A 17,355-nucleotide genomic window follows, 5' to 3' on the forward strand; every position below is an offset into this window, starting at 1 on the left:
AGTGCAGAGCCATTGGCCCCAGAAATTCTTCTCTGCTACCTTGCTGCAGTGCTGGTTTGTGTTTCATGCAGGACTTGAGATAAAGCCACCAGGGAACTATCTTTCTCTCAAATAGTGCGTTGCTATGTGCCTGCTTTGGTCTGACATTTGATGAAAAAGGGATGCCCCACTGGAATCAGCTAATGAGCCTCCATGGCTGGGGGCAAGATGGTTCAGTGGAAGAGTAAGTGAGGGTAAGGATGCATTTAATTGGAGCTATGTGGATAATTAATCTTTCAGTTTGCTGGGCAAGTCAGCAAATAAAAATAAATGGCTTGGGGTTGATCAAAACTGAAAGTTTGGGCCTTCTTTTAGTGAAACAAAACATCCCCCAGCAAATCCCGTAGTTTGGGTCGAATCCCATAGTTTTTATTCAACCCAGAACTTAATGTTTCATTTTGATTTACTCTGGGAGTTTTTACTCTTTATTTGAAAAATAATAGACATATATTGAAAGAAAATATCACTTCAAAATAAAATAAAACTGGATTAACTCTTTTGTTTCCAAATTAAAAATTTTAGCTTTTTGAATTTTGGGAGAGGCTGAAATTATTTGACTGTTTCAGGGCACATTTTTGACCAGTTTCAGTGGGCCTGAAGGAAAACTGCAGTTTTCAGCAAATAAAATACTTAACTGAAAGCAATCCTCCAAGCTCCAGATTTAATGCACTGCCAAGAAGATGGAAGCCAATAGCACAGTCCTTTCTGGTTTGCCAATGGCCAGTTGTGCAACTGCCAAGAAGTTGGACTTCCTCTCACCTCATAGCCCATTCATGCAGGCTCATAAACCACCCCAGGAGGACTGAGGACAGCAAGTCTGAGAGCATAAGCTGTTCTAGCAGGGACAGGTAAATCAGAAGCCAAATGCAGGTGACACAGAATTAAAGAGTGAGGGGAGCATTTGCTATGACATGTAGAATTGCAAGACAGGCTGGTCTAGCCCTTTTGGAGGGACTGTTTCAGCTGCCTCTGCTGCTTCTCTTTCTAGATATGGCCACACTCCAAAGCTGTCTAAAACAATCCTCCTGTATCAATGCATAATTTTTTGAAAGAGCTTGTAAATGTGCAGGGACTGATTCTTCACTGCTGTGCATGCTGGACAGTCATTCTCACAACTGCAAAATGCTATCAAGTATCAATGGTGGCATCTCACATCAGTCTGGCACTGGTGTAAATGGCTTCAGAGCCTGCAGCAAAAAATGTTAGTTAAACCTAAAAATGAGGCTTAACCTGAGGAATATGTGCAACAATTTAGACCCCCTGTATATGTTGTAGGCAAAGGCCCTTGTATCAGTGCTGCTTACCCATCCATGTAGCTACATCAGTACAAGTATTTCCAGTATAGAGAGGTCATCTAGCCCATCAGGTGGTACTTAATATTCACTAAGTGTCTATTATCCTTTATGTTATTACAATCTGGTACTTCCCTGGTGACAACTACAGGTCTGTGTGCCTGGTGCTTTTAGAAGGAGTAAGACGGGGGAGATGAAACTCAAAGGTTTCAGTCCAGATAAACACTCCAGAGCTTTATTCAAACAAGGAATGGCCCCAAGTCAGAGCTGGAGACAGATCCTACCCCAGACTTCCCCAAAGCTTTGGTGTGTTTGAATTCACTACGTTAGCCCATTACAAAGCCAAACCTGAGATTCATGGATTTACATATTTTAAGGTAAGAATGAACCATTAGACAAGGGGTGGGCCAAATGCAGCCCGGGGGCCAGGTGTGGCCTGCCAGGCCATTGTATCCGGCCTGCGGGGCCCCTAAAAAATTTAGAAAATTAATATTAATCTGCCCTGGGCTGACTGTCATGCGGCCCTCGATGGCTTGCCAAAACTCAGTAAGTGACCCTCTGCCCAAAATAATTACCCACCCCTGCATTAGGCTGACCCGCTGTGATCAGCACAGTGCAAGGCACTGCACCCATTAATGACAGCATCAAGCCCAGGGCTTCTTTTTGACTAGTGCCATGCCTGTTAGATGTCCAGTCTTGATTTATAGATGTGCTGTGATGGAGAATGCATCATCTCTCTTGGTAAGTTCCTCCAGTGGTTAATTGCTATCAGCATTAATAATGTGCCTTATTTTTAACATAAGTTTGTCCAGCTGGATCTCACTGTGTCTTGTCCTGGTAGATAAGAGCCATGTGCTATCAAAAATATCTTCCCCGTGTTAGCACGTACTGATCTTCATCAAGTCCATCTCTTCTTTTGTATAAACAAGTAGATTACTCTGATTTCTGTTACCCAGACCTCATTTTTATTTGATCTTTACTAAACCCTTTCCAGCTTTACTGCATCCTTTTGGACATGTGGATATTGGAACTGGATACAGTAACCGAGTCATGATCTTATTGATGCTGGGCACACTGGGGTAATCATCATGCCACCACTCTGACATGATATTCCAGGACTCAGGCATCCTTGCTCCTTGCTACAACATTGCATGGGAAGCTCGTGTTCAGCCGGTCGTCTTCCAGGGCCCTTAAGTCTTTAGCAGAGGCACTCCTTTCCAGCACACCGTATCACATCCTTTAAGCATGGCCTCCTTGCTTTGTCCCTAGATGTTTGAGCTTGCATCTGTTGCACTGTTCAAATAAACCCACTTTCCCCAGCAGTCCAGATGTGTCTGTACAAGTGATCTGTCCCATCATTATTTATCACTGCCCCAGTTTCTGCAATGTCTGCACAAAATGATTTTACGGTTTCTTTTCAGATCACTGACCTACCCATTGACTAGTACAGGGCTGAGAGTAGAATCACGGGGAACCCCCTCAGAAACACCCCTTGCTTGTTGCAGCTGAGTTAATCCATATAAGATGGGCTGGGCTGAATGTATATATAGCAGGTCAGTTTGCAGTTACTGACAAAGCTTGTGATCTCACCAAAAATTGTGTCAAGCTTGTATGACAAGGCCTCTTGCCAACCAAACCTGGCTGGGTAGCATTCATTATGCTGCCATTCTTTAATTCTTCTGATTGCATGTGGATCTGGAGCTGGCGTTCTGGGTGGAAGGAGTTTCCAGATACAATGTTCCTCTCTGGTCCTGTGGCTAATTTACACCCTAGAGCCCCCCACTTCCCCTGCGGGCTATTCACTGCACCTGAGAAAGGGTTGTTTGCCAGCTCTGCTTGAGAGGAAGTTAATCACCTGGCATGTAGCCTGAAAAAAATCAGTTTGGGAGGGAGGCTAGTATTGCTTCTGATTTTATCGTAAGAGGCTGGTGCCTAACCTAGAGGTGCCCCTGCCTCATTCTCTCCCTGAGCCCCTGCACTATCTAGAGGTGACCCTGCCTCATTCTCTCCCTGAGCCCCTGCACGCTGCCATGTGCACGTACAGTTCTGACTATTGTATGCCCAATGTAAACCCAAGTTACTGTTTACTACCCAGAGCTCATCTACTTCCTGCCAGCCCCAAGAAATAAAAGCTAAAGGGAAACCCACAGGCAGCTGCTGTAATATATTCAAACGGGGATGCGCTTACAGTGTAGAGTGCCCTTGAAAAGTCAAGTGGGGGATATAATTGAAGCCAGTTTTTAAGCATACGATACCAGCAACCCATGAGTAGCAATTTATCACGAAGCAATGCTGTAACAGAGCAGTTCATTTTCATTATGCGTTGAGAATACTGCTGCAAACAGGTAGAGAGAGAGCCTGGTTGCATCAGAAATCCTCTCTCTTTGGGAATGTGCCATACTGTGGTGAGGCAGCACAGTACCCTCCCCTGTTAAGTGGGTCTGATCTTTTGCCCAGTAATGTTTCCTTTCAATGCCAAGTGCATGCTTGGGTGGTGGGTGGTGGGCATGCAAACACAAGTCACCTAATTTTGCAGCTCACTGAAAAGGCAAAGCTCTAAGTCAGTGGTTCTAAACTTTTTTTGTACCAGGACCCATGTGTAAATGTTGATAGCCAGTCTCGAGCCAGTGCCCCTTGTTCCCGACCTACTGCCCCCAGACCCCCAGAGGGGGGGGGTGTAGGGTATGGCAGGCCCCCAAGCAGCCCTTTGCAGGCTGGAGCTCTGCCAGCCTGCAAGGGGAAAGCCAGCATTTCCCACATTGTTCTCCTTTAAAGGAGAATCCATTTGTCAAGTTTGTTCATGAGCCTTTCATATATTCTTGCAACCCACTAAAGGGTTGCAACCCAGGGGCTGAGAAACACTGCTGTAAGTAATGTTCTATTGTGGAGGTGAAGGTTCAACTGGGACATGAAATTTCCTTGGCCTGAAGTTTCCCTTGAGGAAGGACTGGAAGAAAACTGTCCCACTGGCTGCAGCATATCAGCTACAAACGTCCCTGCCCTGTGCCAGCTGAGCTTTGGGAGTGTAGAGTGCTTTTATCATGGGGAGTGACTTCTATTCAGCTAAAACCACAGGCTTCTCATTCCTCCCCTCAGTAACATAACTGAGGGGAGTGGGGTTGCTACAGGCCTGGGCACTGCCTTTGTATGGAGGCACAAAACCAGCTGTTGTCACAGCAGCAGCCGATTGCTCCATCAGTTGGTAGATCAAGAGCTGGCACTGGCCCGGATGCCACGCAACTGTCCTGGGCACAGAGCTGTGTCCCTGCTCCTTCTCAGAGGACCTTTGGGTGAAAGCCTGGCTCCCCTGAGGTCAATGGCAAAGCTCCTATTGACTTCAGCAGAGCCAGAATGTCCCTCTTTACTCCTTAACCTTTGTAACGCATTTCGGCATTTCGGGATGAAATTGCTTTGGAGAAGACCTGAGCGTCACTGTCACCCTCAGAGTGGAAAAGAACGTGGATTTAAATTGTATGAAGGAAATGAGATAGTGGTTTTGTGAGCCCCCAAATTCAGTAATGTAAGTTGAGGAGGTATCAGCCCCGGGTGCCAATTTAGTGGGGCACAAAAATGGCAACTCTGGGAGTCTGCCCCTTGGCAGCAGCAGCCATCTTGTACAGCTGCGGTAGCAGCAATAACCAGGGCAGGCAACAGCAGCTGGGACATTTCTCGAATCCCCAGAACAGGTAATCCTGCTTGCCCCTTCCCCTGCCCCAGTTTTGGAGCCCCTTCCCCTCCGGCACTCAGCAGCACCTCCCCTACAAGGCACAAACTGTGCAAGCAACACCTCAGCCCAAATGGTCTGAGTGCATCCGCTCTGCCTGAGCAACATTCAGCACAAGCAGCAGCCTTTTGTACTGCCCAGCGTACAGGATCAGAGCAGGGTGAACCTTTATTCAGTGTAAAATACAGCACCCTCTGGGATGCGCTAACTAACCCCAGCCACTCACAGCCCGTATCTGGCATCCAGACACCAGCAGGGTGTAGAGATCTTAGCTGTTCCTCCTGTCTTCCATGAATCCTCCCTGGACTGAGTTACAGAAGGGGATGCCCTAGAATCACATCTCCACCTGTTTCCTAGGGGAAGGCGAACAATTGCGAATGTAGTGATGTGGCACTGGAGTGACCTGGCAGGAGAAGGCAGTTGCACAGCTCAAGGACAAAGGCACAGGTTTTCCCTGCTAAGAAATTTCCCCCTTTGCTTTTACCTGTCAGGGTAATTCTTTCTCTCTCTCCCTTTTTTTCTTACAGGAAAGAAAAATTCTATCCTGCTGCACAAAGTCCAGCACGACCTTAACTCCGGTGTCTTCAACTACCAGGAGAACGAGATCATCCAGCAGATCGTGCAGCATGACAGGGAGATGGCGCACTGCGCTCACGAAGTCCAGGCAGCCGCTGCTGCCGCCGCTGCTGCAGCCTCCACACCCACCCCCGTCATCTGGACTCCGCTGATCCAGGCACCCCTGCAAGCCGCAGCTGCCACCACCTCTGTAGCAATAGCTCTCACCCACCATCCGCGCCTCCCGACAGCCATCTTTCGTCCGCCAGTGTCTGTCTTGGGTTCCTTGGGCCAGCAGTCCAGCCAGACTCCGAGACAGCTGAAAAGGCTTCAGTCTTTGATCCCATCAACTGGGCCTTCTGCAGTAGGTTCTCCATCCAGCACGCCATCCCAGCTGCACACTCCAGGAGCCGAAACCCCTTCGTCATCTTCCTTCCACATCCAGCAGCTGGCGGGATTCTCGGCCTCTGCCGGCTTGGGCCAGTTCCATCAGTCCTCGATGGGCTCCCCTCCCACTGGCTCAGGCCAACAGCATTTGAGTGGCGCGGCGTCCGTGGGACTGAGCCAGTTTCAGCAGGCATCTTCGGGGTCTCCCTTGGGGACAGCTCAGCAGATGCAGCAGACACAGCCCCTTTCTGGCGGCACCGTGCCTGGTGGATTCGGCCAGTTCCAGCAGGCTGCCACTAGCTCCCCAACAACTTCATTCACCCAGCTCTCATCCAGTTCACCCACGAATCTCCTCAACCAGTTCCAGCCCTCTCCCAGGCCACCACAGGTGGGACAGTTACAGCAGCTCCCAGGAAGTGGGACTCTGGGAGGAATGAACCACTTTCAGCCTCCTCCTTCCTCCAGCTCTCCATCCTCTAGCTTAAGCCAACTGGCACAAACCTCTGAAGGATCCCCTTCAGCACCGTGCCAAATACAACCAAGTGCATTAGGATCACTAACTGGAACGATAGCCCAGATGCATCAAGAAAGGCCACCTTTTGCCTCCATGTCACCATTACAGCAGTCTGGTGTAGCATCCCCTTGTTACACCCCTTCAGGCCTTAGTCCTCCTACCCAGAGCCCCGTGGCAGCAAGAACTTTTCAGTGTGGCCCTGCTGGGGCCTCAGGCTCTCATGGATCTCTGCGCATGCCTCAGACCTCCAGTCCTCCTCCACACGTCCTTCAGCCTAAGAGCACTTCATCTTTGCCACCAGGACGCCTAAGCCAGGACATCAAGTTGATTTCTGCTTCCCAGCCATCTTTGCCCCAAGAATTGGCTCAAACCCTGAGCCAAAGCTCTCCTCACTCCTCCAGAGAATCTGTTTCTAGCTTCTCACCTTTCCCTGGTGGAGGGGCTGGACTTCTTGGGAAGCCTTGTAGCTCAATTCCAGGGCGCATGACTTTGCCACGGCAGATGTCCTCAGGTTCTTTGCCGCACCCGCTAGTGTTTGGGGCCAGTGCTGCTGTCGCTCCCTCCCTGACTGGTGGCGGGAGGAAAGAATCGCTAGTGCTCACGGGGGAGCTAGAACCTGTCAGATCTAAACTACCCTCCAATTTGTGAGGACTTCTCAAAGCTGTTGAGGTCACTTGTGCAATTCAGCTTCTGATTAGACTCTCATGAGTCACTTTTTTTCCTTTCCTTTTTTTTGGTTTTTTGTTTGTTTGTTTGTTTTTTCCCTTTCCCTTCCTTTCTTTAGGTTTAACTGTGATTAGAGATAAAGCAAACAAAAAAGAACAAAAAAAAAGATAACCAGGTATTCTTAGAGCTATAGATTTTTGGTCACTTGATTTTATAGAATATTTTAATACACGGAGCATAAGAACAATGAGGAAATTTAATCCAATGAGGTAACACCTACAAAAGGTGTGCGCCTGAGCTAGAACTTGCGAACGACCAGCCATAGAGCCACCAAAAGGCTTTCCAGTTGAAACATAGATCCCAGGTTGATGTGGGCAGTGAGAAGGCAGAATGAACCAGGTCCTTAGCTGGTTAGTGGGGAATTGCTCCACTAGAAGTCAACAGAGCTCCGATGACATGCACCAGCTGGAGATTTGGCCCGTGGGGCCTGCCTTTGTGGGAGCGTGGATTGGGTCACGGTGCACATCAGATGGGTTTGGATTCCTTCAAGGCTGCAGAGGAAGTATAAGGGCAGGGGGTCAGCCGTGCCAATGCAGTCACCTTTAGGGATGTAGGGAGGGTCGGGCTTTTTCTTTTCTATTCTTGGACTCCTTCCGAAACATCTGACAACCTAGCTAGGGATGTACCTTCACTTCCAACAGCGCTGCTGCTCCAAACCTCTGGCCTTCCCATTCCGCTAATGCAAAAGCCAATCCCTGGAAAATCTCCATGGAGTAGCATCATGTCCCTTCCCCCCCGCCCCCCACACACACACACACACATACTTCTAAAGGCACCAGCTGCCTATGGGAGGGAGAATCTCATCCCACCAGCCACTACAAGAGTGCGTAATGTCATGCATGGCCAACAGACCACAAGCATTGTGGCTACCCCACAGCCAACAACAAGTAGCAGGACACAACTCTTGCAGCCATGCTCTTGGCCTGCAGACTGTGCCCATGGCTCTTCCGGTGCATTCCAGCTGAAGGAAGTCAGAGAAAAGAAGGAGAGAGGAAAGGGGAGGCCCGTTAACCTCCCCGTCCTGTGGCCACCTGCTTTGAAGCACCAGAGCACCAAGTAGGAGGGTACTTGGAAGGTAGGATGCAGTCCCCCTCCACCCTGCTACCCCCTTAGCTCAGGGGATCCTGACCATTGTGGCACTCAGGATTACACAGATGCCCTGCCAGGAGCCTGAAGGATCCAACTGATTTGCAACTAATTTTATATCATTTAAATACACACACAACACACACACACACACACACACACACACACACACAAACAAACACGAACACACACGTACGCTTCTCCTGCAATAGAGGAACAGAAATCATTTGCTTAATTTCACCAGCAATAACAGCCTGCAGCCGATCGACTTCAGTTCTGCCCTGCACGAGGGCAGCGCCGTCAGACATGTTTGGCCCCGGCAGGATCCTGGGGCTGTGTTTTGGGCTCCCTGGATTTCAGGCAGTCAAGGTGGTGGGGAGGAGGATGGGGTGCCACTGGGTGTGCCTGGCACTGAGAAGCCACCGCCCCTTCCTCAAGAACAAATCACCGCCCCCACACCCACTCCCACTCTCACCCCCTCCTTTTTCCCTTTCTTTGGCCTTTCTTTCTCTTTCTTTAACCAGTAGGTGTTTCTGGCCACTTCACTGTACAGAGCCTGGTGCTCAACCCTTTTCTGTCGCAGCCCCCACCTCCCTGTACCCCTGTCTATCCCCAACTCCTTCCAGCACTCCCAGGGACAGTGAGAGAACGCAGGACATCCAGCATCAGTGCCAAAACAACAGCAATGACCACAGTAATAAGGGTCCTTCTGCCTTTCCCTGTCCTTCCCCCTCCCCAGAGCACTGGCTGACTATTGATTTTTATACCGAATCATTTGCAAAACTCTTGACATGTGCCTGTATCTTGAATGTTGCTGCAAGCGTAACCGGGCACTCCTGCTTCATTGTGCTTTGGTGGCTCGGAATAAAGATGTAATCAGCTTCGGTCTTCCTTAAAGGGTCAAGGGAACTCTAGAAATATTTTCTACTAACTAAATACAGCTATATCTATATGTGTGTATATAGGTGTATATGTATATATAATAATATACACAGCTATACACATATATAATATACACATATATAATATATACATATATAAATATATCCTAGTTTTAAAATACATGTCAGTTTTGACTCTCCTGTAGGGGCACTTGGCAGGCAATGACTATAGTGTATAGACCCTACTTTCCAAAATATGTACAGGATCATCCACCCATCTTGAGACAAAGGCCCATTTGAAAACAGGAACCAACTGATGGAGGAGGGGGGAAGCAGACCATCACAACCCCCTGCCCTCAAGGATGTAAGACAAGACCTCGAAGAAACATTCAGAAGATTTTTTTTTAATTTTTTTTTCTCCTTCTAGCCACATGCTGGACAGACTGATGATCATCTGGAGAGATTGGGATGGGGGGAAGCTGTCTGGGGCTGGAGAAGGGCAAGAAATGGGTGGGAAAGGTCTCCTGCAGACCAGCCACAGCAAGCTTTTATGGAGGAACATACAGCGACTGCTGTTTGGTACTTGAATTTCCACCGAAACCTACAGATGCTCAGACATGCAGAGAGGCACAGATGCACCCTGAAGTCTGTCGCTAGGGGACTTGTGTCCATCCACCAGTTTGGTGAACATTTTCCATTTCGTTGGGTTCCTTCCTTTTGATTTCCTAGGGGATATTGTTTGCTTTCTGATTCTTAGCAGTGCGGTAGCAAATATTGAGTTACTCCAACTGGACCGCAGTCAACAATAGGCTTGTCTCAGTAGTTGGAACTATAACTAATTTTTCCTTTTTTTGTGAGGGGTGGGGAGAGCTGTAGGAGTGGGGTTTGGAATATGAAACAGACACAATAAAACAAATTAGTAAATAAAAAAGTCCCTCTGTCTTGCTCTCTGATTTGACTGCTGGACCTCGGCTCACAGGAGAAGCCAAAAAAAGATGGGTATAAAAGATAGGTATGCTCTTCCATTTCACCTCCTCTCTTCCCCACCAGCCCTACTTTTTGGCAGGGCAGAGGGGAAGGGTTCCTTGCCTCTTCTCTCCTGCCTGTATTTTTCCTGATGGTGTGTATGACTTGAGAGGGATTTCCATGTTCTTTGCCAAGAAAATAAAAAGCAGCTGTCCTCTGGAGAACAACAGCAAAAGGCAGGCCCTGGACTTGTAAGTCTACCACACAGAGATGACAGTTGCTTATAGACCATTTGATTTGTCTTGCTGGAGATCCTAGAAAGCACCAGCTAAAACGCTTAGCCTTGTGGGCAAGGGGTGCTGGGACATATATAGCCAAAGACAGTCCCCGCCTCATGCTCGACATATTTATTTTATTTATTTAGCACATGCAAATCCGCAAAGCCAAGCAATAGCCTCCTCATTAACTGAGTTCAAAGTTATTAATCCACCTCTTAGTTTGCAGAGGGAACACTCCACAGTGATGTGCACCATTTTTTGTATCTCCACAAGTGCAGGATGGGTTAGCACTGAAGCCCCGGCGGTGGAGATTGGCTGCGCAGGGGCCTTGGCCTGTCCTGAACCTATTTAACAAGGACCACTCGCGCCGTGATAATTCAAAGCCAACAGGTTGATGAGTGGGGTTTGTCACAAGGAACTTGTTTGTGACTGCCCATGATTCCCATTCCTTGATCCAGAGGGCTTCTGCAAACAGATCCTGGTCAGGGAGGTAGCTCCATAAAGGGCGTTGTGAAGAAAGGCGGGCCATGTGTCTATTGAACAGGTCACAGTAGCAGTAGCAGCTTAAGGGGGGAGGCAAACCAGGCAACCGCTTGGGGTCCCACACTTTATAAAAATAAAAATTAATTACACTGAATATTTGTATTATTGATATTGCATTAAGATTCTTTAATTGCAGTTTCAGGGATAGAGCAATGTGAAATTGAAAATGTCTGACTTGCTTATAGATCATCAAAATTAAGCCTCTAAGGGGCCCCAAATGACTCTCTTGCCCAGGGCCCTAACAACCCTAAGGCCACCACTGATCATAGAGTGGAAGGTAAGGTGCAGCACGGATGGTTTTGACCAACTTTTGGGTCATCATCAGACAGCCGTTTTGATATGCATGGTTGCATTCAGCTCTGTCAACAAAATGTATATGTGATGATGATTTTGCCAGACCGGTGCACAGCACTCTGCTGCTGAGTATGATAGGGCAAGAGCTGAAGTCTGGAGTGCTGCGGCTGCAGCTCCCATGTTGATCCAGCAAGCTTGGCTAGCAAGTTGTTTTGGGACTTGACCTTTGCTGCTGTTTTCTTTAGATGTTCCCAGAAAGTCAGAGTGCTATTTAAAGACACTTTCAAGTATGTTGGGCAGGGATCATGCTTTAGTCTCTGACCACCCATATAGATGTTAGGTCCTTTTATGGCACTGTTATTGTGAACATAGAATACACTGGGTACGGTTTTGGCAGGACTTGGCATGAGCTGCCATGTGGTGCAGTGGTCTGCCTTGTGCTTGATATAGAAAGCAAACAATTGCTGGGAGCAAGGAAGGAGGCTCCCATGGGACTGGCTCATGCCAAGGAAGGGAACTGTATATTTTTTGAGGCTGAAACAGTTCTCCAGAATTTAAAATTTCATTGCTTTCAAAGAAAGGAAGTTCTTCCGTGCCTCATGCATGAGGATCCTTCTCTAGGTGTGCAATACTTCTTGGGAATGTGAGGCTGCAGCGTATGAGGGCACATCCTCGTGCCTTTCCCAGGTACAGGTAGGTCAGGCTAGCTCCCTGGCACACATTCTGAGAAGCCACCCACCCCCTCCCTCTCGGTCTGCATGTACCAAACCTGGAAATGAGGCAGTGGTGGGGGCGCGTGCACCCACAGGGCAGCTTCACTGCTTCTTTTGCTGTGTGCAAAGCAGGAGCAGGTGGATGGGATTTTCTCGGCAGCGCTCCCTGAAGTGCTATGGAAATGGTGTAGACATGTTCGGAGTTCCCTCCTACTGCCTGTGGCAGCAAGATGGCACTCCCCACTGTCAGCCCCTGCCATACTGCAGCCTTTCATGGCATCAGGGTGTGAAGAGTTGATTGGTTAGTCCATTCAGTGAGTGGTTTCTGCCTGCCTGGCAGCTGCTTGCTTGCCTCAGTCTTTGGGCATTTCCACACACACTATTTTGCCCCGTGACACACCCGAGACCCACTGCTTCAGAGAAAACCTGATTCATTGAGTCTGCTCTGCACGCAAACTGATGCAAACTGCACCGCGTGCAGTTGTATAAGCGGCGAAATGTATGTCAGCACACAGAAAATGATGGCGTGTGCTTTTGAACTAAAGCACCTCCAATGTGGTTTAGTTCAAAAGTGCACTGCTGCCATTTTCTCAGTGCTGACGTGGATTTCACTGTTTATATAATTGCAAATGTAGCAGCGCTGGGCACTTTTAAAAGCGCCCGGCACTGCAGCGCTTACATGTGTAAAAGTGCCCTTTAGTTTCTTTTGGCTGCTACATACTGCCTTTATGTCTAATGGTCAAACAAGACCGTTCTAGCTTTAAGTCTTGCAGAAAGCACGTCCCACTACCTGATGGATCCATTCTTTATTGCTTGGGTCAGCGCCACAACCTGGGGCTGCCACTCCAGATGTATTCTGCTCACGTTCAGCCTACTGAAGGCAGTCTCTGAAGGAAGCATCGGATTCAGAAAGACCTTCCTCTGACTTCCAGTAAGGACTCTCCTTCGGCACATTTGGAAGTTGCCCCTAGCAAGAAAGCATCTGAAATGCCTGCAGTCTGCCCTTCTTGGTCCTCAAATCCACGTTTGACACCAGAGTGGACCTGGGAGGAAGAACTTTCCATTAGAAAAATGCAGCTCCTCTGGGACCGAATTGCTTTATGACAGTTTGTCACCTTCAGCTCTAGGCAAGAGCTGGCAACTGGCATCCGATAGAGCGTCCGTCGTGTGGAAGATCCAGGGCAGATCCAAGTGCTGTTCTAAGAGACATCCATGGCAGCAACCACCCTTTTCTCCAAAGCAGGACCGACCACAGTAAACTAGAGTTATGGGGCTCCAGACTTTTCTATGCCATGAGCCCAAAGCCCAGACTCCCTTGGCTAGTTTGAGGGGCTAATTCTTTGCTCTAGCTCATACTGGAGACCATTCTGATAGCAAAGCTCCCTACTAACAAGGACTCCTCACCAGCATCAGTATCCTGGGACCAGATCCAGGACTGAAGTCATTGACAGGACCAGCAAACCCGCTGCTGATGTTCTGGCACTGAGCTGCTGGCACTGCCCTGGTTCCCAGTGCCAGCACTGATCTCTCCGACACTGGGAAGAATTGAGCCCATAGCACAGACAGTTTCCTGTCCTATCCCTGAGGGTTCAGCGCTTCGGAAGAACATCATAATTACTGCCTCCTTCTCTTTCCCTGCTCACGTTCTTCCCAGGACCTTGCAAATGCCTTTCTCAGGCTATCCATCTTCTCTTCCGAGGCATCCTCGAGTAGAATCCCTCCTGGATCAACATGAACAAACTTCAGGGGCATCTTAAGATTGTACGCCTGCCCCCTTCCCCTGACTTACAGCAAGTGGTTTCCACTTGCCCATGCTAGGCAGACATTTCCTTGAGCCTTGAAAGCTTCTCAGTCCTGCCTCCTTCACTACCCCATGTCCTAATTCAGCATTCAGACTTCCTACATCGAAGCCTTTTCTAAAAGCTGCCTTCCCTCTTGTTCTTCCCACAGGCAGCCTCGATTCCTGTTACCAGTTAGGCTTCTGCCTAGGCCAAGCAGAGAAGCAGACTTCCTAAAGAGATAGAAGAGGACAAGGAGGATGTGGAGGCCCAGGAGAAATATTTGTAAGGGGATTCCCACCAAGTCCTCCTACCCATTTCCATCCAGATCCCACAGAAACCACAAAGGGCACCCCAGGCTCACCCCTGGCAGCACCCAGCTTCCTTGAGCAGCAACGACCAGGCTCTTGGCTCCTCCAAAGCCACCGAGGCACAGCTGTGAGTTGAATCACATTGTTCTGGGCGCTGGTTGGGCTGCCCCTATGTTTCTGCTCCCCAAGACTGCAATGGGGTGGGGAGTGGAGGGAGCTGTGTTACTGCCACCTTCCCACCCGCATGCTGATGGCCAGGTTTGTGAAACATAGAGCAGCAGCTTCCAGTGCTTGCTGTGCCCCAGCCTTGCTCACTTCAGGAGAGGCAAGATCACAATGTCCAGGGGTGCTGGCATGTTGGAGGCCTGGGACATGCTTTTCTGTGTCAGTGAGCGTGGAGCTGCTAGGCTCCCTCATCCCATTCTGAGAAGGTAACAGCCTGCAGAGACCTGAGTGGAGAAGCAGCAGCTCCTTACATCAGTGGGTTATGGCCAAAGCCCTGGTGTGGAGTCCAGATAGGCACAATGCCTCATCCCCACTGCCATCCTGCCTAGCATCCCTGAGCCCTCTCCGCCCCTACCCCAGGGGAGATTGTGCGGTGTTGATTCTGGCCACACCCCACGTGACACGATTGTTGTTGCTCTGCTTAATTATCTGCCTGCTTCCTTGATTGCATTTCATATGGAGATTGAGCACAACAAACCCACAGTTTGGAGGCAGCAATCATCCCCAAGCTGCTTGCCTCCTCTCTGCACAGCCAGGGGATGAGGATGGGCAGCCTCCTGCTGTGCTCCCCGTTTGGAGCTGAGTACCCGTTGCAGATGGCAATGTGGTGGGACAGATAGAAGCCAAGGAAAAAGGAAACCCGCCCCTCCCATCACCACCACTGCCCAGTTAGTGAGACCAACTCCCAAGGATGCTCAAGTCTGAAATGCTGCAGGTTGAGCCACAGCTGCCAGGGCCAGGCTGTTGGATGGAGATGGAGTGATGCTGAGGGTCCTCCTCCCAGTACCCTACCCACTCACGTGTGCCTTTTATACTGCAGCAGGGCAAGCCCCTTATGGGGCACCCTGTGTCTGTGTAAGCCCAGACTCTGCCCTGTGCTGAGCAATGCTCCCACCACTGGGCTCCAGTGAGCATAGGGGACTGGGAGTCAGTTCTGTTCCTACTGACTTCAGACAAGTCTGGTCACCTCTCCAACCCTCTGGTTCCCTGTCTGCTCCTTTGCAGCCGTTTGACAGTCAAGTCAGTGCTTTGCAAAGGCTGTCTGTGTCTCCTCTACATGCTACCCACCAGGCCCAAAGCACCATTATTACCATGTGCCCCGGCCTCAGCCTTCTTCAGCCCCTGGGAACTGGTGAAGCCCTTGTTCCAGCCACTGGGAAACCTTCAGTGCTGCGGTCCTTAATCCTGCCCAGAACAACGGCTCTGCTCAAGTCCATGGCTAGTTTAGTTTCTGCGGGCACTTGACTGTGGAGGGAACTGAAGTCTCAGAAATGAGGCAGCCTCGAGCTGTATTTTAACTGGAGAAACCTGCAGCTGGGCCGAACAACCTGGCGCCCAGTGACCGTGAGCCTTTCTGCTCCCCATTGAGCTCCCATCCGTGTCCCCAGGTACAGACTGCGTTAACAGCAGGCCCACCGCCCCAGCCCAGTGACTGATACCACACCAGCCTCTGTCCAGGGACCCTGCTGCTCACCCCAGGGGAAAACACGGACACAGCTACTGCTTGGCTTTTTGTCCCTGAAGTCAGAGGTCAGCAGCATTTTGCAGCGCAGGGCAATGGGGGGGGGGGGACGACACTTTTCTTAGTGTTTGTCTACACTGTCTCCATTTGGCACTTGAGGAGAAATAATATACACCTCTGCTCCTGCCCACCAGGATCATTCCCACTTAGCACGCACCAAAGGTGAGAAATGGCAGTGGGAACATGCCTGGTGGGCCCCTCAGGCGCTCTGCCATGCGTGCATGTTGAGCTGTGTCGTTTTGCTTCCTTTCTGGGTGGTGGCACACACCAAGAAAGGCATGGGGTTTGCTGCTCAGAGGTGGCTCTGGCCTGGCACATAAGGGTTGTACTCAGTTGCCTCCCAGCAGCGGTGGTTCAGGGCATGCTCTCTGTCCCTGAGCAGCTGGGATTCCCACTGCCTATAATTAGCTGCCACACGCTGCTTTAAGCAAAGAGGTACATGCAGCCTCTGCCAGCAACTAATAGGATCTGAAATGAGCTGCTTGACACCTTCTAGTGGAGATGTCAGTGTAGCTGCAGCTGTTGGCCAGCTGTCCCACTTACACTTGGCTTTGCTTGAAAATGCCTGCATGGAGGACTGGTGTGTAAGTGCCAGCTCCACTGCCATCTCCATGAGAGCTAAGTCTGCCCCACATGCATGCTTATGCACACATATCTCTGCAGCTGTGGGACCGCGGGGGGGCGGGGGGCGATGGACAGACACTTTATGGCTACTGACAAGGCTTCAAAACCTCCAACATGATCTCCTTCCTGCTTCCCCCTGGCTCAACACCAAAGACCAAAATAATTTTAAAAATCATGAGACTATTTTACAAAAATAGTTTGTGGGTAACTTAATTTGGCCTCTGCTGGAGGAGAACATGCACTCAGGTGACAAAGCCTTCGTTTTTCTATGCACCGTTTTTTTTTTCCTTTAACAAACACTGACACGTGGTCTCCTGGTGCTGTCACACGCCAGGCTCAGGGGCTGTAAGCTAAGACCTGTAGATCACAAGATGCCGGCTGCAATCCCATGAGCTGGCAGCAATGAAGGGCATCGCATCATTGGGACTCCCATTTCAGTGCGCTCTCCACAACCTTCTCCACTCACCATCCCGTGTTTCCCCAATGAGCTCTGTAGTGTCAAGCACTGGAGACATTTGAGCTGGGACGAGAATGAGGGCAAGTGCTGTGGGGTGCAGGGAGGGGGAAGGGAGGGTTTCACTGTGAAGAGATGGTGGAGGAGGAGGAGGAGGCCAGGCCAAGGGACACTCCTGATCTCAGTGCAGCTCCACCCTCAGGGCTGTATACACCTCACTCCTTCCCTCTTCCTTTGTAGACACTGCTGGGCCTTTGCAATGAAAGCAGCTTTTGTGAGCACAGCATGGACTAGCTGAAGAGCTGATGCACATTTAGAGGCAGGCACTTCCACCAGGTTGTGATGGGGAGTGAGGATGGTAGGTTGATCCCCCCAAACCAAACGGTCAGGAGAAGGCAGGGCACAGTCACAATTTAGAGACTAACTAAATCAGAGCCACATTT

At 49.7% G+C, this 17,355-nt stretch overlaps 1 protein-coding gene across 1 annotated transcript in view; it reads left to right on the forward strand.

The window, feature by feature from the left end:
- Positions 1 to 9,225, forward strand: part of HCN4 (hyperpolarization activated cyclic nucleotide gated potassium channel 4) — a 152,117-nt gene extending 142,892 nt beyond the window's left edge. The window contains exon 8 of the mRNA XM_014521142.2: positions 5,583 to 9,225. Within this exon, the coding sequence (XP_014376628.1) occupies positions 5,583 to 7,159 (1,577 nt within the window). The 3' untranslated portion in view covers positions 7,160 to 9,225. The remainder of the gene's footprint in view (positions 1 to 5,582) is intronic.
- The last annotated feature ends 8,130 nt before the right edge of the window (positions 9,226 to 17,355 follow it).

The sequence above is a fragment of the Alligator sinensis genome, unplaced genomic scaffold, assembly GCF_000455745.1.
Source record: "Alligator sinensis unplaced genomic scaffold, ASM45574v1 scaffold492_1, whole genome shotgun sequence".
Classification (NCBI taxonomy): Eukaryota; Metazoa; Chordata; order Crocodylia; family Alligatoridae; genus Alligator; species Alligator sinensis.